A 27,600-nucleotide genomic window follows, 5' to 3' on the forward strand; every position below is an offset into this window, starting at 1 on the left:
TTCGGATTGGGAGAGAGGTTTGGAGGAAAGGTTAACTACTGAATTAGGGTGTTGTGGTACCAGATTGTGTTGATTGGGATTTTGAGGTTTTGGAGGGAGTGGAGCTGGAAGTGGGAGATTGAGTAGATGGGAGAGACTGGGTTTGTGTGCAATGAGAGGTGGTTGAGGTTTGCTGGAAAGGTTGTGAAGGGTGAGTGAGTTGCCTTTCCAGAGGTGGGAAACCAGGAGATTGGACAGTTTTTTGAGGTGAAGGGTGGCATGCTGTTCTAATTTGCGGTTGGCCTGTAGGAGCATGCTGTGAATAGCCGGTGTGGATGTGGGAGAGGAAAGATTGAGGACTTTTATTAAGGATAGGAGTTGACGGGTGTGTTCATTGGCTGAGTTGATGTGTAGGTGAAGGATTAGGTGGGTGAGGGCAATGGATTGTTCAGTTTGGAACTGGTATAGGAACTGATGGAAAGAAAGGTTGCAGCCAGAGATGGGAACTTTAAGTCCTCAAATCCTGCCCTGAAATGAGATCCATCCTTCATGAAATCCTCCCCACTCCACCAAGAGTGTCTTTTCGCCGTCCACCTAACCTTCGTAACCTCTTAGTTCATCCCTATGAAATCCCTAAACCACCGTCCCTACCCTCTGGCTCCTACCCTTGTAACCACCCCCGGTGTAAAACCTGTCCCATGCCTCTCCCACCACCACCTACTCCAGTCTTGTAACCCGGAAGGTGTACAAAATCAAAGGCAGAGCCACGTGTGAAAGCACCCACGTGATCTACCAACTGACCTGCCTACACTGTGATGCATTCTATGTGGGAATGACCAGCAACAAACTGTCCATTCGCATGAATGGACACAGGCAGACAGTGTTTGTTGGTAATGAGGATCACCCTGTGGCTAAACATGCCTTGGTGCACGGCCAGCACATCTTGGCGCAGTGTTACACCGTCCGGGTTATCTGGATACTTCCCACCAACACCAACCTATCCGAACTCCGGAGATGTGAACTTGCTCTTCAATATATCCTCTCTTCCCGTTATCCACCAGGCCTCAATCTCCGCTAATTTAAAGTTGCTGCCACTCATACCTCACCTGTTATTCAACAACATCTTTGCCTCTGCACTTCTGCCTCAACTGACATCTCTGCCCAAACTCTTTGTCTTTAAATATGTCTGCTTGTGTCTGTATATGTGTGGATGGATATGTGTGTGTGTGTGCGAGTGTATACCCGTCCCTTTTTCCCCCTAAGGTAAGTCTTTCCGTTCCCGGGACTGGAATGACTCCTTACCCTCTTCCTTAAAACCCACATCCTTTTGTCTTTCCCTCTCCTTCCCTCTTTCCTGATGAGGCAACAGTTTGTTGCGAAAGCTTGAATTTTGTGTGTATGTGTGTGTTCGTTTGTGTGTCTGTCGACCTGCCAGCACTCTCATTTGGTAAGTCACATCATCTTTGTTATTGGTTACACTGTTGTTCATGTACATCTGTACTAAACTGATTGATGTTAGTTTCCAGGTTAGTACTATTAGTAGCCACTTGCACTCCAAATTTCGCACAGACATCTTTTCCTTCCTTAATTTGATTTTCCATTGTGATTATCCTCACATTGTTTTTCCACATTATTGACTTGTTTCTGCATTTTATCTAACTCTGAATTGACTTGTTCTTTTAACTGATTGTTGTCATCAGCAAATTGCTTAATTTGAGATGTCAATTCACTTTTTACTGTTACAACAGCATGATTACACTATTGTTTTACCTAAGCAATCTCACCACTTATACTATCACTAAATAAAGTCATACCATTTTTCCATGAAATTTTATTTTCCATTCTGGATTCCATTTTTACTGACAAGTTAGTAAACCCTTGATTAACTTCAGAATGCAACCCACTCATTCTAGTGTCCATCTCAGCACCCAATCCATTAACTTCAAAAAATGTTCTGCTCATTATCTGTCCCATAATAAACACAGTCTGAATCTGGCAAACCACTATCATTTGCTTGTGATACATCAAAACTAAACTCACCAGTCACTGAATCATCTTCATATTTTGCTTTATCTAAATCCACCCCCACTTTCTCGTTTACTATCTCAGGGTTATTATTTTCCGCCATCTTTTCTAGTTTCTTTGCATGCACACACACACAAAAATGAAGTTGAGTACTACTTAGCTTTTCTCTATCGTCATCAGCATGGAGAGATGTTACAGCAGGTCCATTCATCAAGCTCTGCCCCCACAGGTGTAATTTCTGGGTCCACACTCTGGCCACTGCTGCCAGCTGCTGCAGACTCCCGGCTGCTGTTGCTCCTTGCCACATGATGTTCAGCTGTTGCCGACGTCGTCAGCCGCTTTCTACACCGGTCGTTCTCACTGCTATATCCTCCACTTTGCTACTGCTGTCCTATTAAAGTTACTTTATGCACGTGTGGGTCTTTCATTTATCGGGTTAGTTACACTGCTGCTTTTGAAGTCCATATACGCTTGAACTTATCATTTCCCGGACACTAAATGCACCAACTGTGGTGGGGCGGGGTCAGTCGGTCACTCTTTCTGTCGTCTCCTTATGCTCTATCACTCATTTTCATTGAACAGTTCACTTACCTCTAGGCTGCGTAACTCAAGTTGCAAATCAGTTCCTGCAAGTTCATTTTCATAAATTTTGGGCGGTAGGAGAATGCAGTTTATTTGCAGTAAACATTTGAAAGATCTATTATCATCATCTTATTCATAAGGAAGCACAAGAATATGGCTATCAAGCCCATATTTAATGATGTAAATCCTTTATCATTCCAAGTTCACTGTTTATCCAACATATTTCACACATAAAAGCAGATAGGATTCCTGCATGTCCGCCCCAATGAATTTTTGCGATCTAACAGTCATTGACCCAGCACTAGTCTAACTTTTGGTCATTTCAATGGTCTTCTATGTCAAAAGTGCTCGCCAAAGTATTCCATCAAGAACACAGAATATGCCACACGGAATTGTCTATACGACCAAAAGATCACACGTTCATAAAACTTCAACTAATTAGTTCCAAAACATCACACTTTCCTCAAAATGTTTGTAACTTAAACTGCTTTAGTCACGACACATTCTATCTGAAATAATCGCACTAGCTCTTCATTTTAAATACTATTTTCGCTGAGACATCTAGCATGGTGTTACTCGGAAGCAGGTTAGTGAGCGACTCTCTCGATGCTCCTCTCCTCTCTGCCTGGAAGCAGGATAGTGAGCGACTCTCTCGATGCTCCTCTCCTCTCTGCCTATCTATCTATCTACATGTGGGAACCGCTTAATTCTGATTGAATATTGATCTGAATGACCAATCAGAATGGTCCTTCCAGATCACTCTCGCGGCAAAACTTGCTTTAGCCAACCACTAATCTGATAGTCCTTGACGTTATTACAATTTCAATTTCTAATATATTGTTTAATAAAATAGAACAAAATGCAAAATATTCTTTAAAGTAATATAGAAACTTTTTCCACTTCAGACTTTTATTCTGGCTGCTCTCTTACAAAAGCAAGCACACATCGACATATGTCATCAGCATTGTGGTTGCAAAACAAGTTTCCCACAGTTAAATTTTATAAGGTTTTACACAATATGATGTTAAGTTATAACATACGTCCTGCATATACTCATTCATTTCGATGTATTCACACCCAAAAATAATAAGCAAATTATAATTTTGAATGATTTTTATACTACAAAACATAGAGTAATTAGAGTTTTGAAAATAAAATTCCAATTACAGTATGTGATTTTATATACTTTGAGCTTTGTTATGACTTCAGATGATATGACTTTAGATGATAATAAAAAACATTGGTTATTGGTCCTAATTGAGTTTTGAAACATAAGTGTTGGTTTTAGGACATTTAAGTAATTTTCTAGTCTCCGTAACTATAACAGATAAAAAATATGAATTTTGGACATGATCCCTTCCTTAGTAACAAAAGATTGTGTACCAATTGTGTACAAAATCAGATGATAATTACTATGGTTTATTTAGATTCGTAGGGTGTATGAATTTGCGTATCGACTGAATGTTACTTGAGATCATTCTCACAGCTGGAAAGATCAGCTGAACTATGAGTCAGAGCGAAGAAAAAACATAGCTATCCTCAAGCCACTGTGCTACATGCCTTATTGCATCGAATGTTATTTCATAATAACTTGCTATGTTACAAATTGCACATGCCCCGCACCATTACAGTGCCTCCACCAATTTGAACAGTCCCCTACTGACATGCAGGGTTCATGGATTTATGAAGTTGTTTCCATACCCATCCACTCGATACAATTTGAAACCGGACTTGTCCGACCAGGCAACATGCTTCCAGTCATCGAAAGTCCAATGTTGGTGTTGACAGGACCAACCGAGGCATAAAGCTTTGTGTGATGCAATCATCAAAGGTACATGAGTGGGCCTTCGGCTGCAAAAGCCCATATCGATGATGTTGTGTTGAATGGTTCGCACGCTGACACTTGTTGATGGCCTAGCACTGGAATCTGCAGTAATTTGTGGAAGGTTTGCACTTCAGCCACATTGAACGATTTTCTTCAGTCATCGTTGGTCCCTTTCCTGCAGGATCTTTTTCTGGCCGCAGCAACGTCAGAGATCTGATGTTTTACCAGATTCCTGATATTCATGATACACTCGTGAAATGGTCGTACAGGAAAATCCCCACTTCATCGTTACCTCAGAGATGCTGAGTCCCGTCGCTTATGCATCAAACTCACTTACATCTTGATAACCTGCCATTGTAGCAACAGTAACCAATCTAACAACTGCGCCAGACACTTGTTGTCTTATATAGGTGTTGCCGACCACACCACCTTATTCTGTGTGTTTACATATCTCTGTATTTGAATACGCATGCCTATACCAGTTTCTTTGGCACTTCAGTGTATGTTACTGTGCATTTAATTGTGAAGAGTGTGTTAAAGGAGTTTTGCATTACGTCTTTTGTCTCAGTGAGGGAATCTGTAGTGTAACATAGGTTATTCGTGAAAATGACTTGTGTTCTAATAAGGATGCTCATGCTGGTGAAATATGGTTACATCTCTTATAAATATTTTATGTAGTGTGGAACACTGTGCATGCACCAGTCCTTGACCTTTTCAGGTGGCACATGTGTGGTGACATACACAATAGGGGGAAGGGTGCAGTGTAGTGAGCAACGTAGGACTTGCTGGACATGGACATTTATTCCTTGGTGATGCCCCTTGGAGGTGTCATGAACACCTCAGAGAAAATGGACATATTACAATATAAACACTCATTATAAACGAAAATTGTAAATCTTAGGTCTTAAGTCAAGTTCTGTGTGGTTCAGCATAACTCTTTCCGTTTTAGCTACAACTACAGCAGTCATCACAGAGAGAATTTTAAACTCCCAACAAACCATTTAAAACTATTCTTCCTAACACCAGAGTATGTTGATTTGAAATCTTATGTTAAAATAAAATCCTTAACATGGAGCTTAGTTAACTGAAAAGATAACTCTATACTCCTCTGGTGGAAAAGTGATACTATTCTATTGAAGAATTCATTGAAGACAGTTTCACAGTCTGAGCAAGGTAATCATACATTTTAATGTTTATATTCTGGCAACTGTAGTATGCATTTGCGTAGCAGTATCTCATAAATGTATATAAAACGACGTAAACTTTTGTATTTCCTTTAAAAATATTACTTATTGTATATCTTGGCATGTCTCCTTTACACCAAATCAAAGAATCTGAAAATTGTATGTTGCAAGATGATTAAATACCATTGCACATTTCCCATCTCCAATTTATTGGCCGCTCTGATGCTTTTAGATAATTGAGACTAGGGTTATCTTCCATTTACCATGACCAGACTGTTTATATGAATCATTTTTGTTTGTGTTTAAGCCGATGTTGATGTTCTGACCACATTTAACACATACGTCCAATCTTGGCAGCCACTGCACTTTCGTCAGTCTCATATTTTCTGTTCTCACTCAAACCCAGTGGATCATTTGTAGGTATGAAAACTGAGTATGTTTGTTATGAGTTAGTCTTAACTTTAAATTTTAGTTTGCATACTGATAAATCTTATATTCATCAATGTGAAGCTTTCTTCATTCTTAATTGAATGGTTATTGTGATTTCACATAGTTATTTTCTTTTCAAAAGTTTTTACCTACCTTTAGCCAACTTCACATAAATCACTGTTCTCAGTATTCGCTACAGAATAAAGCTATATGGTTGACTGTTGGGTATGGTTTCACAATTACTGCCTTGCGTAATGTACATTCAATTTCTCATATTTCTAAAGTGCAAAACCAGCTCTGACAGCCCTCTTAAACCTGTTTCAAATAAAAGATTTCAATTAAATTCCCTGCACAAATAAGACCCAGCTTGGCAGTGAAACTTAACCCCATCATGTAACAAAACATGAAGTTAACTACCAAATGTAATTCTACTCTGGATAATTACTTGCACATCTAATTGGAGAACATGAACTTATAGAGGAAATTAACTGACACAGTACTAATGAAAAGTGTGACAAGGCAATGACATATGACTCAATTCTTGACTTCTGCCCACAACTAATTTTTAATCTGTTAAACATAGCTTTTGGTACCATACTTCTTTAGAATGAATGAACCTGTACCAGAAACCATGTAGTGTAAAAAATGTTGCTATCACTGAACTCACTTTTTGTAAACAAACCATTAGACATTACCATGACTGAATCAGCAAAATGCAGAACTAACTGTAGAATACAATACACTCTTCTAATAAAAAAAATTCTGATACACCTTGTACTATGTACGTAACTGTTTATTACTGCAACTTCAACTTTCCACTCACTGTAACTATTGATTCATTGTGTTACATGCTAGACTAATTAATACCATTATTGCCGAATTTTGTAGAACCAATGTTTTTTGTCATGTAAACACTGTTATACTCCTAGTCTTTCCATAGTTCCAAATACAATTAAACATATAACATAACTCAAAACAATGTCAAGTACAGAACACATGTCGGTAAAATGATAAAGGAATTATATGTGTAACAAAAATCTGATTGTTAAAAGCAGTTAAAATCTAAAATTTGACGCTGAGAGAATGTAAATTACTTAATTATAATTTTTTTCAAGTACTTCATAATGCATTTCAATAACTCTAATAATTTTTTGTGATCATAATTAAGTTAAAATATTATTGTCATAATAGTTGTTGTTGTTGTTGTTGTCGTCTTCAGTCCTGAGACTGGTTTGATGCAGCTCTCCATGCTACTCTATCCTGTGCAAGCTCCTTCATCTCCCAGTACCTACTGCAACCTACATCCTTCTGAATCTGCTTAGTGTATTCATCTCTTGGTCTCCCTCTACGATTTTCACCCTCCACGCTTACCACCAATACTAAACTGGTGATTCCTTGATGCCTCGGAACATGTCCTACCAACCAATCCCTTCTTCTAGTTAAGTTGTGCCACAAACTTCTCTTCTCCCCAATCCTATTCAATACCTCTTCATTAGTTATATGATCTACCCATCTAATCTTCAACATTCTTCTGTAGCACCACATTTCGAAAGCTTCTATTCTCTTCTTGTCCAAACTAGTTATCGTCCGTGTTTCACTTCCATACATGGCTACGCTCCATACAAATACTTTCAGAAACGTCTTCCTGACACTTAAATCTATACTCGATGTTAACAAATTTCTCTTCTTCAGAAACGCTTTCCTTGCCATTGCCAGTCTACATTTTATATCCTCTCTATTTCGACCATCATCAGCTACTTTGCTCCCCAAATAGCAAAATTCCTTTACTACTTTAAGTGTCTCATTTCCGAATCTCAGCATCACCCGACTTAATTTGACTACATTCCATTATCCTCGTTTTGCTTTTGTTGATGTTCATCCTCCTTTCAAGACACCATTCTGTTCAACTGCTTTCCCAAGTCCTTTGCTGTCTCTGCTTGCTCAATATACAGATTGGATAACATCGGGGAGAGGCTACAACCCTGTTTCACTCCCTTCCCAACCACTGCTTCCCTTTCATGTCCCTCGACTCTTTATAACTGCAATCTAGTTTCTGTACAAATTGTAAATAACCTTTCGCTCCCTGTATTTTAACCCCTGCCACCTTTAGAATTTGAAAGAGAGTATTCCAGTCAACATTGTCAAAAGCTTTCTCCAAGTCTACAAATGCAGAAACGTAGGTTTGCCTTTCCTTAATCTAGCTTCTAAGTCGTAGGGTCAGCATTGCTTCACGTGTTCCAATATTTCTACGGAATACAAACTAATCTTCCCAGAGGTCAGCTTCTACCAGTTTTTCCATTTGTCTGTAAAGAATTCGCATTAGTATTTTGCAGTCGTGACTTATTAAACTGATAGTTCGGTAATTTTCACATCTGTCAATGCCTGCTTTCTTTGGGATTGGAATTATTATATTATTCTTGAAGTCTGAGGGTATTTCGCCTGTCTCATACATCTTGCTCACCAGATGGTAGAGTTTTGGCAGGACTGGCTCTCCCAAGGCCGTCAGTAGTTCTAATGGAATGTTGTCTACTCCCGGGGCCTTGTTTTGACTCATGTCTTTCAGTGCTCTGTAGAACTCTTCACGCAGTATCGTATCTCCCATTTCATCTTCATCTACATCCTCTTCCATTTCCATAAAATTGTCAAGTACGTCGCCCTTGTATAGACCCTCTATATAGTCCTTCCGCCTTTCTGCTTTCCCTTCTTTGCTTAGAACTGGGTTTCCATCAGAGCTCTTGATGTTCATACAAGTGGTTCTCTTATCTCCAAAGGTCTCTTTAATTTTCCTGTAGGCAGTATATCTTATCCCTAGTGAGATAAGCCTCTACAACTTTACATTTGTCCTCTAGCCATCCCTGCTTAGCCATTTTGCACTTCCTGTCAATCTCATTTTTGAGACATTTGTACTCCTTTTTGCCTGCTTCATTTACTGCATTTTTATATTTTCTCCTTTCATCAATTAAATTCAATATTTCTTCTGTTACCCAAGGATTTCTACTAGCCCTTGTCTTTTTACCTACTTGATCCTCTGCTGCCTTCACTACCTCATCTCTCAAAGCTACCCATTCTTCTTCTACTGTATTTCTTTCCCCCATTTCTGTCAATTGTTCTCTTATGCTCTCCCTGAAACTCTGTAAAACCTCTGGTTTAGTCAGTTTATCCAGGTCCCATCTCCTTAATTCCCACCTTTTTGCAGTTTTTTGTTTTAATCTACAGTTCATAACCAATAGAGTGTGGTCAGATTCCACATCTGCCCCTGGAAATGCCTTACAATTTAAAACCTGGTTCCTAAATCTCTGTCTTACCATTATATAATCTATCTGATACCTTTTAGTATCTCCAGGATTCTTCCATGCATACAACCTTCTTTTATGATTCTTGAACCAAGTGTTAGCTATGATTAAGTTGTGCTCTGTGCAAAATTCTACCAGACGGCTTCCTCTTTCATTTCTTAGTCCCAATCCATATTCACCTACTACGTTTCCTCCTCTCCCTTTTCCTACTACCGAATTCCAGTCTACATCTACATCTATACTCCGCAAGCCACCTGACAGTGTGTGGCGGAGGGTACCTTGAGTACCTCTATCGGTTCTCCCTTCTATTCCAGTCTCGTATTGTTTGTGGAAAGAAGGATTGTCGGTATGCCTCTGTGTGGGCTCTAATCTCTCCGATTTCATCCTCATGGTCTCTTCGCGAGATATACGTAGGAGGGAGCAATATACTGCTTGACTCCTCAGTGAAGATATGTTCTCGAAAGTTCAATAAAAGCCTGTACAGAGCTACTGAGTGTCTTCCACTGGAGTTTATCTATCATCTCCGTTATGCTTTCGCGATTACTAAATGATCCTGTAACAAAGCGCGCTGCTCTTAGCTGGATCTTCTCTCTCTCTTCTATCAACCCTATCTGGTACGGATCCCACACTGCTGAGCAGTATTCAAGCAGTGGTGTTCTGAAAGTAGGTCAAATTTTCCATTTTGATGCATTTCTGATCTTGTCTTACGAGTTGCTGCACTAATCTTGCAGATAATTTTCTCGTATCCAATTCCACTGTTAAAATGTGATATGCCTGGGCAGATAATATCCCCGCAGCTTCAGAAATTTCTCGTAGTTTCAGTTGGCAATCCTTAATGACCATTTAATACATTTTTACTGTAATTTCTGGCACTTGACTACTACGTGGACCATCATCTCAGCTGTCTTGGCAACCACATTTAAACTTGGTTGTCCATTTGGCAACAGCTGATTGCAATGGAGCAGAGCTGCCGGTGTGTTCCGAAAAGCAATATGAATCATACAATGCTACTGAATTTTGTCCATTGATGATCAACATTGGCAGTGCTGGAGATGCAATTTTCATGTTGAGTTGTAAGGTAATCTGAAATTGTTTCTTGTCGCTCTTGCTCAACAGAAAGATCATCCTACCTTTCTTTGTATTCCTATTTACAGCAGTATTCAGTGATTCTCCAAAGGTCTTATAATTGCCGATTCCCTCTTCTATGCTGAGTCAAGACGTCTGGATGTGTCTGTCACCGGGAGATATAAGATGCTATCGTCATGAGTCTGTTCTGATTAACTGCTGAAGGTAATTTTCATGTAAGACATCCCTATCCCTACCACCTGCCCAAACCATTTGTCTCCCATTCTATAGCTGGCAAGTCGAAATCTCCACCTAAAGCTATAATATGACCAGGAAATTTATGTGAAACATTCTCCAAGTTTCCCGCCATCTGATCCACCACTGCTACTGCTGCTGCCAACACAGGGGTCAATATAAAAGTACACTATTGTTATGTTTGATCCACCTATAACACTTATAATCATTTAAATTATTTCACATTCCACACCTGTACTAATCTCACTTGATATTACTATATTTTTTAAAGCTATAAACACGCCTCCATCACCAGCAGTTTACCTATCTTTGCAATATACATCCCAGGTGAATTTAGAATTTCATTAGTATTAATATAAGTTTTCGTCCAGCTTTTTGCTCTTATTATCAGGGCATTGTTACCATTTATATGTGAGATTAGTTCTGGTATCTTTCCATTGATGTTCCTGCCTTCAACTAATACTATATTAACATTTTCTTTCTCCGATCTGCTGTGATGAATGTTACCCTGTCTGGACTCAGAACGCATCTTTTGAGGCCTGTGGAGGGATTTCTCTTTTCTAATAAACCCCCATTGTGCAAGCCACATGTACTCCACTACCCTAGGATTTAGGGGTCCTACATTTCTCAGTCCAATAGCAGAGGTTCAGAAATCAACAAGCAAGACTGTCTCAGAATCGTCTGAACGTATAATTTAAGCCTTCCACTCAGCTCCAAACCAGAAGACTGCCATCAGTTCCGGAAACTATGCTACAAAACTGTAGCTCTGCTTCCACCCCATATGCCAGGCTGTCTGTCTCCACCAAATCAGTCAACTGCCTGTACGATTTGAGGATGGCAGCATCTGAACTCAGGCAAGGGTATCACTTGTGCTGCCTTGAAACACAATTTACAGCGAAGTGCACCCAGTGCATTCAACTGCTGCTGGAAGATCCTCTCCATATCTCTGGTGAGACCCCAGCATGTAAACAGAATGCACATGGCAGTCTTTCCCAACTTGCACAATATTTATCTCAGCAGTTCAATCACCCGTTTAACATTGGAGCTCCCAATAACAAGAAATCTCACTCTCTGCACTTGTCTGGACATATCAAGAAGATTGGCCTCTGCCCCAACAGGCAAGGCATCCGATGCTGGCTCAGACATACTTTCAGCTGTGGGCAATACTTGACACCTACTTTTGAGGCATAAGGGGACAGCTGTGCAGCTGGTAGCCACTTCCACCTTCCACCCAGAGATTTGTAACCCTCCCATTGGTTCCCAATCACAGTCAGGTATAAGTTGATCGATCGGTGACACAATTTTGAAGGTGCAAGGGTATCCGGAATCGCAGAGGTGCCAAAGCTTTAGTCTCAGGTAACCGAATGCCATCACAGCCCTGGGCAGCAGCCTGAAGCCTGTTAACTGTGGCCTACACAACTTCCATATGTTTACAGACAGTGGCCAATTCTACATCTGCACACAACAGGTGCAGTCCCTATTCATCTTTAATCAGTTTTTGTCTATGCAACAAGTAATGTAACACAAATACGAAAAAGGCACTGGGTGCAGTCTAAAACCCTCTGGTTTCTATTACACTAAAAAAGTTGACTCACAAAAAATAATGAACTAGAATTTGAGCAAAAATCTTGGAATAAGTTATCAAACATGACCACATACTGAAATACAGTTATAATTCACATCTTCACAGAAGTGAAAAAAAAAAAAACTAAACTAAATTATTGTGTTGCAGCACAGACTGCTAGCATTCCAGGCACATTTGTCTGCCAACCTGGCAGATGCTACACTATGAGAGCACTCTGTCCAATAGTCACAAGATTCTAACTGACCAGGTGACTGTAGCACTTATTTTGAGCAGTATTTGGGATAATGATTCAAAGCTAATTTGATGTCATATGTTGTACAAAGTAATACTAAGCTGTTATCTGGAGGATAATCAAAGTGTGAAATTGTTTTGCAATAATCATGTATCTCTTCCAGCACTGCTATTATTACTGAAATGGTTACTTAGTAAGTACAACTGTGATACAATTTTTGCAGGAATTTATTATGTTTTGCAGATGATGTATGTAATTTTCTTTGATATTTGCTCATAATTCTTTTTACCGTAAATGCTACCCACAGTTAACATAATGCGTGTAACTAGTGTAGACATTAAGTAATCATCTATTTAAACTAGGATTGCACTAATCAAAAATACAAGTTTTATATCCTCTATCTAGTACTTGAGTATATTGATAAGTAAATATATAATGTTAAGTGTCACAAACTGATTTTAAAACCAATTTTGTATTTACTAGTGTGAAGCTCGCCTGAGATTCACTGTTTACTTTTTATATTATTTATGATATGTGAGAACTCATCAACCTCTACAATTTTGTACAAAAAATGAGGAGACTAAATGAACCTGGAGGCTATCAAGAACTTGAGTGAAGTAGGTGATGACGGGTGAATGATCTCAAGAGCAAAGAGACAAGAGACAAAAAAGGAGATTGACAAAAATAATTAATGATATTTTTTAAGTTTGTATCATATGTATTATACACAACACAAATTTGAGAAGACAACTCGTACTGTGGAAGAATCTCATCTATGCAATAAATTCTGGTGTGTGTGTGTGTGTGTGTGTGTGTGTGTGTGTGTGTGTGTGTAAAATGTACAGACTGAGATGAACTAATTGTAGAATACAATAAACCCTTTCAGTAAACAAGTTGATGCACCTTGTACTTTGTTCATAAATGCTTTTGCAATTTTTACCTTCCGCACACTGTAACTGTTGATTCATTATGTTATACGAAAGCATAATTAAAATCATTATCATCAAATTTTGTAGACCAAGTGTTTGTCTGTCACAAACACTGATATATCCCTGGTCTTTTCATATTCCACATATGAGTTAAAGATACAACATGACTCAATACAACACACATTCCGACACAAATGTTAGTAAAATTATAGGTAAAGTAATTGTGTGCTTAGTTAAAATCTGATAATATGACTGTTAAAAACACTCGCAACTGAAATTTGGAGCTGAAAGAATGTAAATTACTTAATTCTAGCAACAAAATCCATATATTTCTTGAAGTAGTCCGTGGTGCATTCAGTAACTCTGTAATCATTTTCTGTAATTATAGTTAAAATACTCCTGCAAACAATGGGTGAACTGATCCTGACTATTAAAAATTTATTTATACTTGGGTGGCTGTGCCTGCCGAACCAGGTAAGTTCATTTTAGCAATTAGCAAATGCTGAGTGCATGGGATCATGCCAGAGTAGACTTTTTTTTTACTGAAAAATCTGTCAGAAAAGTTTAAGAGTATGAAGATATATTTGACGTGTACATGTTTCTATCTGATATACCAACAATATCAAATAATACAACTCAGCACTACATCACTGCATCAAGCAGGGGTTCATCTGTTCATCTACAACAACTGGACTTACGATATAAGTAATTCAAACAATGCTGTAAATAACTTAGTACTCAAGCGCGCGCGTACACACACACACACACACACACACACACACACACACACACACACACACACACACACACAGTTAGCTGGACACACAATGCACTGTCAAAGGACTCCTTCTGAATGGTACCAAAATTTTCATTCTCTTTTGTGTGTGCCTGTTGATGACTCAGTGTTTCTCCTAGTCAGTGGGTGGTCTCCTTTACTCCTAAATTATTTACAATATTCAGAAAGTACTGTTTCCTTTCAAGTTGCAATATACTATCACAAGTCACACTCCATAGTTTTGCAGAGGCACATGCACGTATTTTATCTGAATTAAAGGTAGAAGGATGTTAAAATTTAAATCTCACAGTAGAAAGAAATTATATCACTCACAGAAGAATTTTATTAGTACATTAAACTTAACTACACAAAATACAATAAATGAAACAGCCAAGATTGTGCTTGTATGAATACAAATTCTGCAGAAAAAGTTAACAATTTATCAAGACAAAACTAGCACACAAAACTGTGTACAATGCATACCACCAGGTGGATTCTCGCAAATAACTTACTTTATGTGACTTCTAGGATGAAATACTTTTGGATATGAATACTGTTTTTGCCCACAAACAAAATTTTGTGTTTTATTTGTATCTTCAACTTGCTTTGGAAGCAAACCTTAAAATACACTTTTCTCAATTGCTGACTAGTTTTTATTTGTTACAGAGACCAAAAATAGAGTGCAACACAGCACAATACTCATGAGCACATTAATAACACTATTTTTTTATTTGAATTTGGTAAACTTTTACAATTCATGTGCTCAATGCTATGTGAGTAAAACAATGCAACAGGAAGAGATTTTTGCAATAGTTTTTTCTACAACTATGCAATGTGTCTGCTGGATTTATCAAAGTCTGCCTCTTCAGTTCACTTGTGTAAGTGAGCATTGACTGTGCCTTGGAGAAAGTAGTTATGAAGCCTAGTCTACTTCACGCACAGTAACATTTTCATTGCATAATTAATGGAAGTACATGAGCTTCCATAAAAAACAATAATCCTTGACAGAGACTCTTTTTAATTAATGCTGAACAGTATTCAAATTTTAGACACCTTATGAATAATATGCATATGTTTCTTGATTAAATATCAGTAAATACTTTTTTCATTCAAGTGATATTTTAAAGAAAAAAGTCATAACTGTTAACAGATTGTTAACAAGACAAGAAACTTCAGATATTACAGAATGATTATATCTATGGAACAGTGTAAAGAACTCAAATAACATATATTCAGCAAAACTGCTGCACCGATTTTAAATAAAACAATAAAAGTCCATCTGCTATCAACTTCTGTCCACTACTGGAATGGGACATATATTTCATTTTTACTCTACTAAGATTGTAACCTTACTAACTTCAGAAATTTATTTTTCTGCAGTGTTGATAACACTGTATTTTGGACAGTGAACTTAAAAATGTCATCAACTTCTGAAATTTTAGGAGCTTAAGATGGTTAACAAAAGATCAATATGGTTAATGAACAAAGATATTTACATGAAGATAATCAGTACAAATACTAGCTGCTTATACAAGAAAAAGTCATATCATTCAGTCAACAACACTGAAGGACAATCATTATGAAGACAATATATTAAGTTTTAACTTCTCTCCTAGTCCTCTCTATTACTTGGCTCACAAGTTACACAATATTTTCTTATATTTATTCAATCTACATGAGGTAAAAGAACTGCAAGTTAATTTTTACACATTATTTCACAACTGTCATGTAAACTCCAGTCATAGTAAAAAACCCAACATAAATGTTAGACTTTAAGAGAATGAGCTGAGCAAACTCTAGAGAACTACAATAAAATACTCAAGAATAAGCACCAAAAATAATACAGAAGTGCCTTCTGAATGAAGTTTGGTTGCCCCTTTAGTGAACCGAACACCTACAAAACAAATGTAGAAACTAGAATTTCATTGGTGTGTATACTATTATTAACAAGGAAATTAATCAAACTGCAATCATTTTTAAGGAAAAGAAAACCTTGTAAATGTTTATTCTGAACATCTGACAATTACATATGGATGAAAGAAAACCATACCAAGTCTCACTAGTCATCCATGTGCAACAAGAAACTGACAAGAGAAAGGAATACTCAATGCTCTAGCCATATTTTAATATGCTAGTGACCAACAGTTCCATTCTGTTCACACATAAGACACTTATATTGCTAATACCTAATATATACAAAATAGCAAAACAAAATTCCCTGTTCTTAGCTATGGAATGGTATTCTAGCAGCAGGTTGCCCACCAGAGATAAACATTTCAACTGATTTTTTGATCTGTATTGGCCATTGGCCAAAGATTCAAATTACTTTCTGCAGCATATCACTGTAAATCATTATTACACTTTAAGTAAGTACAGAAGGACAGCCGTAAAAAGGAAACTGATAGTGAAATCACTGATATATATAATGTTTAGGTATAAGTAAGCAATCTGCATGACAGTATTTTGCAAGATGTGGTAAGTGCGCAGAAGAAATGAGACACCATCATCCAAAATGGTATACACACCTGGCTGCATACCAAGCACAAGGATCTAGAAAGCAAAAAATAACTATGCCACCAGTTTAATTATTCCCAGCAATTATTTCATTGGCAGTCACGTAATTCATTGTTTGTGGGAGCATACATGAGTAATAAACCTGCTGCAAGTATACCTACATACAAACATGTATCTGAGATAAAAATTTAACATCTAACTTGGGAACTGAATACCACTTCTTGTGGCAATAACACAATCAAAAATCTGCCACTACTGTTTTGACATATTACTGCTTCTTCAGGAAACAAAACTCGTTCAAGTAAACATCAATGGACACAAATCAGTTCCCACAGTTTTTAAAAATGAAGGAAGGATTTTTTAAAGCAAAGGATGTCAGTATCATGCTACACATTGAACCACACTCTGCAGTTAAGTAAATGCAAACAACATTGGTAGTAAGACAGTCATGAGCAGTTTGGGGATTTGCCAACGGGGCTGCACCGCCATGCCGCTCCCCGCATGTCCCTGCCCGCCGGCGCCCAACTGGGCACTGCTGCCACCATCCTTGGACCTGGGTGACCAAATTTGTGGGGTCACGCACGCATCATCACAGCTCTTTTCTGGAATAACAATGGATGGGGGTGATGGAAGGGGTATGGAGGAGTCATAAAACAAACGAAAAAAATGAGGACAGGAATATTCTTGAAGGAAATTTTGTAATAACCTAACACACACGGTGCTGACTCATGGTAGCAAATCTTAGTGTCAAATATTCCTTTCGAAACTGCATTTCCCTTGCACACTTTCATGAAAATACAATGTGCAGCACCTTTACAATGTCAATAGTCTGTTGTGATCGCTACATGCAGGAACTTCCATTGTGTACTCGTGTACGATTTGTTGCATTTTATATGATGATGCTTCACAGTTTTAAGCATACACTACTGAAACAGTCAAGTAGTATGGAAACTGGGATAATACCTGTTTCATTATTAAAATCTGTGCACATGCTGTAACAGTCAACTGCAGAAACATCAATCTGACAGTATGGAATTCAATATACTTCTTTTAATTAATTGGTTATCCTACAGCTCTGTTAAATACTTATATAGTCCAATCAGATGCTGAACAGTAAGCAGTTCTTTGAGACATATCTTCTCAAACAAATCTGGAAGAATAAAACCTTCATTACATATGTTTCTTAGGGACTATATAACTTAAAACAAAACTTGTGCCTGAGAATTTATCTTTTCTTGTCGCAAGTAAACAGCAAAATGATGCAGATAAATGCTCTGGTACTAGCATTTTCTACAACTGACAATTCTGATAGCAGTGTATTTTTATTTAGGTTCCACTCATGAAGAGCTATGCAGTACCCTATGTAACTGAACATGGAAACTAAAATTCTCAACACATATGACATATTACAAGTTTATATTAGGAACCACAAACTAAACAACAGCACATGAAAAATTAATACAAAGGAATTGGTGGAAAAATTAAACCATTTTCATGAAATTTATTAGGAGTAAAAACAAATACAAAATGTTCACGAATAATACAGAGAATAATTACAAAATTAACCTAAAGAGCTCCATAGTAGATGCATCTTCCTCACAGCCTAAGAATTGAAGAACGAAAGAAAATAATATTGGGGGGGGGGGGGGGGGGGCGAGGAGGAGAAGGAGGGAGGGAGGGAGGGGGGAGAGAGAGAGGGGGAGAGAGAGAGAGAGAGAGAGAGAGAGAGAGAGAGAGAGAGAGAGAGAGAGAGAGAGAGAGAGAGAATATGCTGTGCTGGCATTGTACATATTGCAAGTCATGTATCAAAATCCTGTCGCATTATTCTCAATATCGCGATCTCTGCTTCCTATCTTCACTTATTTTTCAGTTTTTACTTAGGAGAGAACATTCCTTTTGAAATATCCAGTTAGACAAAATTTCTGTATTCAGACCATAACACTGATCACTGTAAATTACATTTATCTCTGTGATCAATGCATTTATTCTTCAGCTTATATGATTTTAGGAATGAGAAACTATCTTGACTAGCCTTTCTTCTTCAGTTCTACTGGAGCAATACAAAACAAGACAGATGGCTTATTTCACATAAGTCTTCAACAAAATAACTTACTTGAATATTAACTAATAAATAAATCTTGAGCCTAACATTTGATACTGATGTGGCATAATATAGCAGCATATAAAAGTTGTTCTGTTGCTATCACATACAAAATTTATTTTCGTAACTCAGAAAATTTTTGCAATGAGTCACGCCAGCCATCAAAGATTTCTGTGTTACTATGATGAAAACAGCAAACAACAGAAAACAAACTTGAAATTAACATGGCAATATCCTTACGAAAATTCCTGCCATTTAGTGACACTTAAAAAAAATATACAGCATTGTTTACAGACATATAAATTTAACGACAGGTAACAAAGCTTCCAAGCTACTAAAACGTCATTACTGAATTTGGAAAAGAAAAAAAATCAGATCTTCACAGATTTTTAAAAATTTACTACAACACAACATAATTATGGATGATGGTCAATTGCAAACAGTGCAACTAATGCAGACTTATATTAACGGGAGGACAATAAAAGATTACAATGGGCCTGTTTTTGGCACTTGCTGCCAATATTAACTTTGAGTCCTGTTTCAACACTGATCTTTCCACTATCACATTATCTGGGAAGTGACACATAATGAAGAACCAAAACTTCTGTAAATAAAATGCAAAGCTAAAAGCAATCACATATTTTAACAACAAACATTCCCCATAACTTAACGGTTTTCAAAATCAGAAATTGAATGAAATACAATGGTGCCCATCACACACAAATTATGAACAACCACAGTTTTTTGGTATTATGAACATGCAACAGCAAAATGTTACGTAGTCAAGATCACACGGAAAACTTATGCAAACACCAACATACAACAACTGCAACCACACTATAACCTGCTGTTAGAAATGTAACACATAAAGCACTTTCGGTGAATAACTGACTTATCATATGCTTACACTGTGAGTAGAACCGTCTATATGAAATCTCCAAAAAAGAACAGTGGGTCATACTGAAAGAAAACAGCACAGCATTACAGTACTTTCTTTAGACAGGAGTCAGTTGTGTGCTTATGAAATCTTGTCTTTCATTTAGTTAAGCAAAACACAGTATTACGATTTTACTCTGAAAGTTATTTATCCAAATAAACTGCAAAACAGTGGCCTACCATGAGAATAACCATCCCACATTGCCAACACCAGTAAACAAGAGATGTGCATCAAGTGCAGATAAATGTCACTAGCTACTAATTCCACTTCATGAGAAATTGCACTTTTGGAAAATTTTATCAAAATAGGAGTATTAACTTTCCAGGCTTAGCAACACTTGCAAACAGGTATTTATCAATGATGACACTAGATTAACACTTGAAATGAGATAATGAAAGCGGTATTCTTGGGATTAACTCTGTCAACATTGCTTCATCATCAACTGATAGACAAAAACTATGGATTTGTACTGAAGTACAACATGTCTTAGAAAAGGAAACACATTTTTACTGTAGTTCCTAACTGGTAAAAATACCAGCAGGGAAGAAAAGAGAGGAAAATGTACTATTATCTACATATGTATTAGTTCACATTTCACACCATCCACATTTTTCACAATACAACAGCAATGAAAACTGGCACGCATGAAAGCCATGTTCCCTTTGTCTGACAGCACTGATAACTGCACATGCAATGCTACACACAGCAAGGAAGCAATGTTAAGTGCGGCTTTGTTAGAATGAATTCCAAGTGGAGAACAGCTTAGATTCCTACACAACTCTCAGAATAAGACTAGATGATCATATGCATGTAGTACTCAGTCATCAGCCCTTTTCTGTCGGCTGGAATGTAGGAGCATTTCTGCTATGACCTATGTAGAAATGAAAATGAAATTAATATTGTGGAAACTATAACAAACATGATTATTGCAAATTAAAATACTAAGTACACAAACCAATAAGATCCTATGTTTTGAACACTAAATTATGTCTAACAAATTTATGTTTTTCCTTTTCTAGTCTTTCTTTCCTGTTTTGTTACAAACTACATAAACATTTTTAACACGAAGAACAGGAATTTCACAAACAAATTTTGAACTAAATGAAGGCACAGCTAATGAACCCCTGTCTCAAATAAGAACACCGAATATTGACTTTCACTAAGCACAGTATACACTAAATTAGCATACAGCTCAACTGTAAAATAAAAATCCAAAGAAGTGTGCAGAAACTGAAACAATTCTCCAATATGCTTAGGAAAAAATTACAGTCTCTATGCAATACAATGACAAATTTCTTTATTCCAGTTTACAAAAGTTTCTGAAAGTAATCAGAATATATTTCAAATAGCACAACAGAATACTGAATCAACATTTTTAATTTAGTCATCTACTAAACACAGTATCCCTACATGTAAATCTTATTCTTACCAGATAACCCCTGTCTCATTATTGCCTATTATGGAAGGCTACACCAGTGCTGACACAAAATTGCATAAATACATGCAAGAAAACGCAAAGTGAGAATAACATCTACTAAATTTCCAGAACATTAACAATTGGAATTGAAGCAACTGGTACTTCAACATGAAATATACAAGTAAACATTTGCCCCCTATATTCCTGAGCCTTTTTAGGTATCGGACCAGTGCTGTAAGAGCACAAGAGAACGTGAACACCCTATCTTTAGACAACTTGCAGATTTAGTGGTTATTTTTCTTTGAATGCTGTTAAACGTGACATAGATGCTGCAATCTGAAAGATATAGCACTTAAATCTACTGTGCTACTGCTTCTCTAGATTCCATGAAACTTGGCAACAAGGTTGTGAGCACACCTTCAGTTTTGCACATTTTAAGGAAGTTTTGCGCATGCCTAACTTGCATGACATAATTGCCTTATGGGCCAAATATATACAGATTTGATAAATAAAGTGCACGGTTCACGATGTGCCACCAGGTGGTAGCACACTGCGGCAAACTTATCCCTGTTCGCTCAACATAAATCCTGCTAGATGATGGCACACTCCTCAAATATGCTAATTCACTCACTATATGGTGAGGAGGCAAGTCCCATCCCGGGATATAGTGCCAATGGAAGACAACGACTCTCTATATAGTATAGTAAAATTAGATCAGACGCCAGTATATGTTAAAGCTGTATTGACAGTAAACCAATTTGTAGGTTTCTGAGTGAGTTATAGTGTATTGAGTTATAAATTTTATCACACAGTAACCCATTTGAGACACTGAGAATCATAAGGTCCTAACACACATCACCAACGATTGTGAGATTGTTGAAGTTATTCACGCTTCTGGAATCTGTTGATCTTAAAGTGAATCAGGTTTTCTGTGCTGTAGGCCACATTGTACACATGAAAACTCATGAAAAGTTTTAACACTGGTTTCTCTGATATTCCCTTAAATGTGGGATCAACAGTGGTGTGCTTTAGGCCCTTATGGATCTCAGTGCCACAGTTGTATTCTACTCAAGTGACCTTGTTTTAATCACTTCCACAAATGGCACTTTGTCTTTGGAGTTGCTTGTTTACTAAGTGGGAATTGGCTTTTGTGTGCAGTGTTAACATGACTATGTTGAATCTATTTTAAATGCTAACAGAAAAGTAAAGCTGTGAGAATGATTCTTAAGTCATGCTTGGATAGCTCAGTCAGTAGGGCACTTGCCCACAAAAGGCAAAGGTCCCGAGTTCGAGTTTCAGTCTGGCACAAAGCTTTAATCTCTCAGGAAATTTCATATCAGTGCACACACTGCTACAGGGCGAAAATCTCATTCTGGTTGGTTGGTTGATTTGGGGGAGAGAACACAAAAGTAAATTACCAGGAAAAGATAGCCACAAAGGAACTAGGGCCTCCGACAACAGATTCTTGGACCGGGAGAGTGACGAAATCAAATAAGCGTGACTACAAGCACACATTTAACAAGGAAGTGTACAGTTAGCACAAATTGCTGTGTGAGTGCAGTGTAAAAAATATCTGATTTTCAAGCCGAACATAAATTTGTGAACTAATACATCTGTTGGGGATCTTTTACCTTTGTCCAAAAAAATGGAAAAGCACGAAAACTCCCAATTAAACAAAAATGAGAAATGGAGAGTTTTGAAAGCTTACTTGTCATTTCATTATTTCCCTGAACTGTACATAATTATTCACAAAACAACAAAATTCCACAAAACTGTTCTTTATTTTGTCAGATAAGTTACGCACCTTATTACTATTATTATTATTGGCAGTGGCTGCTGTTGTATAAACTTGTTGCAAGCATAACTGTTATACAGCAGACGCTATTAATCCACACTCTCACATTTATCTGAACCTAAAGATTTGGGAACAGCCAGAATGTACGCTCACGACATGCCACTGTACAAGATACTAGATTCCAATGGCACACTTAGCCTACATCCCCCTCCCTCCCATACACACAAGCACGTTTTAGGAAAAGTGCCAAGTGTAATAACAATTTTTTACAAGCTGTCACAAAACAATTTCACTGATGCTGGTGGCAAGTAACAGTTTCTTTAAAGCGATTATAGCATTGATATTTTTTTGGCAACAGGCCTTTCTGTTAGGACATGAGCTAATCATGCTAACTGAATTGTACCATTATTTGTGAGTGAGCACATATACACTACTTGAACACTCGAACAAACAAAGCCTATGTCAAATAACCTGAGGTGGTATATGCAACTTATATGTAAGGATTTCAGAAAATAAATTGCACATGCTGTCCCATGTCATGAACACTGCACAACAAAAAACTGTATGTTCTGTGTGTCCTGCAGACGCAGTTCTGCTGCAGTACCGACAACAGATGCATCAAAGTGTGGAAGTGAAATGGTGTGGCAATTGGATATGTGCATCTAAGCTGAAGTGCGCGAGGCAGTAAAATCCTTGTGAGTGAAAATCTAATTTACACACAGATTCATCGTTGAATTCTGATGATATACTGACCAAATGCAATGTCATGTCCAGCCATAGTGAAATTGTGCTGACAATTTGACCAAGGATACACAGACACGGGTGATGCTGATCAGTAAGTCCAGTTCTGCACTGTGAGATTTTCATTTTTTCGGCAAGCTGAAAGAACATCTGGCAGGAAAGGGAGTCCAACAATGAGGACGCTGATACAGCAGTTCTCGAATGGCTCCATAACCAAGAAATGGGTATCTATCATGAGGAAGTGAAGTGGTAGAATGTTCTGACTGTTGTTTACGGAGACTTTGTGACTACATTGAAAAATAGATCGTGTATCTGTGTCACTTTGAAATGTAATGCAACATTCAATAAAAGTTACTTGGCCTGCCACAGTAATGTGTAACTTACTTTTTGAAGGCCCCTCATACATGTGGCTTCTCGATCATTGTGGACATCTCCAATATTAGCCACATGACATATCCAAAAAATTGTTCACTGTTACACATACAACTGCTTGAGATGTGGGCGTAATGCTGTCTTGAAGATGCAACCAATGATACAAAATTGCCTTGCAAATACATAGTTTTGAGACTGCACCCTCAAAAGAATTAATAGCTACTTTATAAGCGTCACAACAGCTACTGACAGAAATTTCACACGAATAGGCAACTGACACTAGGAACACAAATCCAAACTGTGACAGAAACACAACTGCAGACTGGAAATGCCGGCACATCCCAAACACGTAAAACCTGTTTCACTATGAAGAAGTATGTCAAAGCTGATCCTTACTGCGTAATTCCCAAATAGCCAGTCTTCCTGAACCCTTCCTGAGTTGGTGCTTTGAAGGAAAAAATATTGTGAGGCCATTTAGAGTGAAGTTCCACAGAAGAGGAGAAGGAGGAAGAGGAGGGTATTAGTATTTCACATCATGTCGACATCAACATCATTAGAGATGGATTAGGGACGGATGGGAAGGAGATCGGCCATGCCCTTGTCAAGAGAACCACCATTTGCCTTAACTCAATTCAGGGAAATCATGGAAAACTTAAATTGGGATGGCCAGATGCTGATGCGAGCTGTCATCCTCTCAAATGAGAGTCCAGTGTGCTACCAGCTGTGTTACCTCACTCAGTGAGTTCCACAGAAGAGACTATCATTTACTTCCACTAAGCTGCCTCATTACAAATGACAAGAAACATTAACAGTAGGGCATGAAAGGATGGAAGTGAGTTACTAGCATTGCCCAGAAAGTAATGCACCACATTTTTTTCCTTCAACAATTCTTTATTGAACATAATGAGAATTACACACATGAAGGAATGGTGTTTTATCTACACACCCAATTTTTCCACGTAATCTCCATCCCTTTCTATGGCCTTTCTCCAGCGCGAAACAAGGGCGTGTGCAACCTGTCGGTACCAATCCTTGTCCTGGTGGCGGAGCCAGTGCTTCACTGTGTGAATCAACTCCTTATTGTCTTGAAAATGTCTTCTATGAATTGCATCCTTTAATGGTGAATGAGAACATCAGCTCGCTGCAATATGTCAGGTGTGACAGCCACGGATGGTCTCCCCAGCCACTGCAAATCGTGGAGCTCCGCCGAACCGCCTTCAGATGACCTTGCCCTCCGTGCCCAGTGACTGACTGTACTTCTGTCAACAGCAGATGCACCATAGACTTTGCACAAGCGTTTATGAATATTCCCCAGTTTCTTTCTCCGCAGTGAGAAATTCAATGTTGGCATGTTGCTTGTAATGTACGTCACCTACAGACACCATTTTGAAACTGTCCTGCAGCTACACTATCTGTCAGAAGTGATGGAAACTTGGAGAGTTCACTCTGGGGACTTCCAGTAACATATATACAATGTTTCATATCCGTAGCATTGTTTTCAGCTGAGAAAAAAAGAATGTAGAGCATTACTTTCTGGACAACCATCATACATACTTGACAAGTCACATTTTGCTTGAACATGAATAATACAAGGTGGTTATAACTAAATATTCGCTACATGAGAGATCCTGTTGTAGTACAATGGAACTATGTTGAAACATATGTAGCAACTTGCTGAAGAGAAATAACGGATAAACCATTGACAGAAACACATCTTAATTTCCACCTCAGAGAGTAACATTTGTTAACTGTGCACCATTTTTATGTTCCATGTTACAAACAGTGCGCAATGTGAGGACTATGTGCATCCACGACAGCCTGGAACCACGCTACAGACTGCTTTACTGCTACCTAAAACATCTCAGGTGGGATGCTGCCTGTCATGACAAAGCTTGTGTACTGCTTGAAGACCGCACATTGTGTCCAACAATCTCAGCCATGGCAACAGTAACTTTTACAGCAGTCTGTACTGCAATTGGTCTTCAGCCTCTCCAGAGAGCAATTCCCAAATAACAATTTAATTCCAACTTCTGAATCGTATTCTTCAACCCCGGTGTGGAAAGAGGAACTCTCCGTATTCCTTTAATGTGTTGATACTCACAAAGAGCAGCAGCACTATTATTATTATTGTTTTAACACAAGAGCTTTACGAGTAAAGCCCTGCTCACCTTGCCCAGACCCACGTTAACTGTCAGCAGCTGTAATGTGGACTGATGCTTGTGTTTCAAACCTACATCGCGATGCCAGTACTGGTACCAAATGGCAAGTCATGACACTTAACACTATAACAACGCAAATCCTGCAGCCCACAGCCTGAATATCATTCCTATAAGTTGGGTACCTACGTTGTAAATAGTTTTTCACCTACACTGGATCGAGTAGCATAAGTTTACTTATAATCATCCTGTAGACTGGCAGATGTTCATCACAGCAAAATGTTTTGAAGGTCTGGGGCATGCTATAGATGGCTCTGTGAAGTTATGGGTACATTTCAATCCCTGGAACAGTGTTACAAGTGCATACAGAATTCAAGTATACAGCCAGCCTGTATCGCATGCTGTGGCAGTAGTAGTCGAAAAGTCCTACACTTTCATTTGGATGCTGTCCTGCTCATGCCATAGCAAACCAAAGTTTTACCAAGGGTCATTCCTGTATTAATGTGTTCCCCACAATTCAAATCAGGGAGACAACTTTTTATCCACTGAAATGACTTTAGCATATACAGTACTAAATCAGTTTCATGAAAAAAGGTCACAGCTGCCTCTATCAATGAGCGTAGACAGAATCCCTGACAGGACACATCATTAATGATGATTAACAACTATGCTACAATCTACATTAACATATTCCACTTTGTCCTTTTGCCACATAATAACCTACAGATTAAGCCCACAACATATCCCACATTACTGACAGAGCGACTTCCTACATTAAAAATAGCCACATGATGTGTTTAACATGCTCCTTCCCACAGCCAATAGATTCACCCAAATGTGGAATTTGGATACCGTGTGGTGTGACACGAGACTGGACAGAATAGGTCATCTGTGTCTACTCTGTATCATGCAAAGCAGCCAAGTGTAGAGTTCTCTAAAGTCATACTAACCATCTGTCAGCATTCAGGATACCAACTCTCTGACAAGACCTTTGAGATGGATCAGAAGTGGTACTGGGGGCATAGTCCATATAAATTCAAGCAGGCTAGGAAAAAAACTTACCTTCATAGTCTCAGATGTTATTGAATTTAGCATATGTTAAAATGAAGGAACACTTATGTTTTTTGTTTTCTCCAAAATAATTTCTGCTCTGTGATACAGCCCTCCAAAGATGACACTGTACATGCCATTTGAAGATGTGAATTTTGGGAAAAATTTAAAGTGCTGTATCTCTGGAACAGTTCTGGATATTTTGCTGTCTTTTTTGTTTGGAAAATAATTGCTTTATGATTACAAAGAAATCCTCCATTTGGGCTTATCTGTCAAAGTTCTTTTACTAAAGCATTCTGAACTTTTTTTTATAATTTATGAAAAATTTTGTTTTTTTTTCAAAAATGCTAATCTATAAA

At 38.0% G+C, this 27,600-nt stretch overlaps 1 protein-coding gene across 16 annotated transcripts in view; it reads right to left on the reverse strand.

The window, feature by feature from the left end:
* LOC126092558 (protein-L-isoaspartate(D-aspartate) O-methyltransferase) overlaps nt 1–27,600 on the reverse strand; it is a 114,071-nt gene that overhangs the window by 43,872 nt on the left and 42,599 nt on the right. For 3 of the 16 annotated variants that reach the window (XM_049908217.1, XM_049908223.1, XM_049908218.1), the window contains one exon: nt 14,479–17,225. The exons of 1 other annotated variant lie outside the window; for it this stretch is intronic. In XM_049908217.1, coding sequence (XP_049764174.1) covers nt 16,995–17,225 — 231 coding nt within the window. In that variant the 3' untranslated portion in view covers nt 14,479–16,994. Of the gene's footprint in view, nt 1–14,478; nt 17,823–18,585; nt 19,734–20,484; nt 20,582–27,600 lie in introns of those variants that run through there. 12 more of the 16 variants (XM_049908229.1, XM_049908221.1, XM_049908220.1 and 9 more) reach the window with 11 other exon arrangements.

The sequence above is a fragment of the Schistocerca cancellata genome, chromosome 7, assembly GCF_023864275.1.
Source record: "Schistocerca cancellata isolate TAMUIC-IGC-003103 chromosome 7, iqSchCanc2.1, whole genome shotgun sequence".
NCBI lineage: Eukaryota > Metazoa > Arthropoda > Insecta > Orthoptera > Acrididae > Schistocerca > Schistocerca cancellata.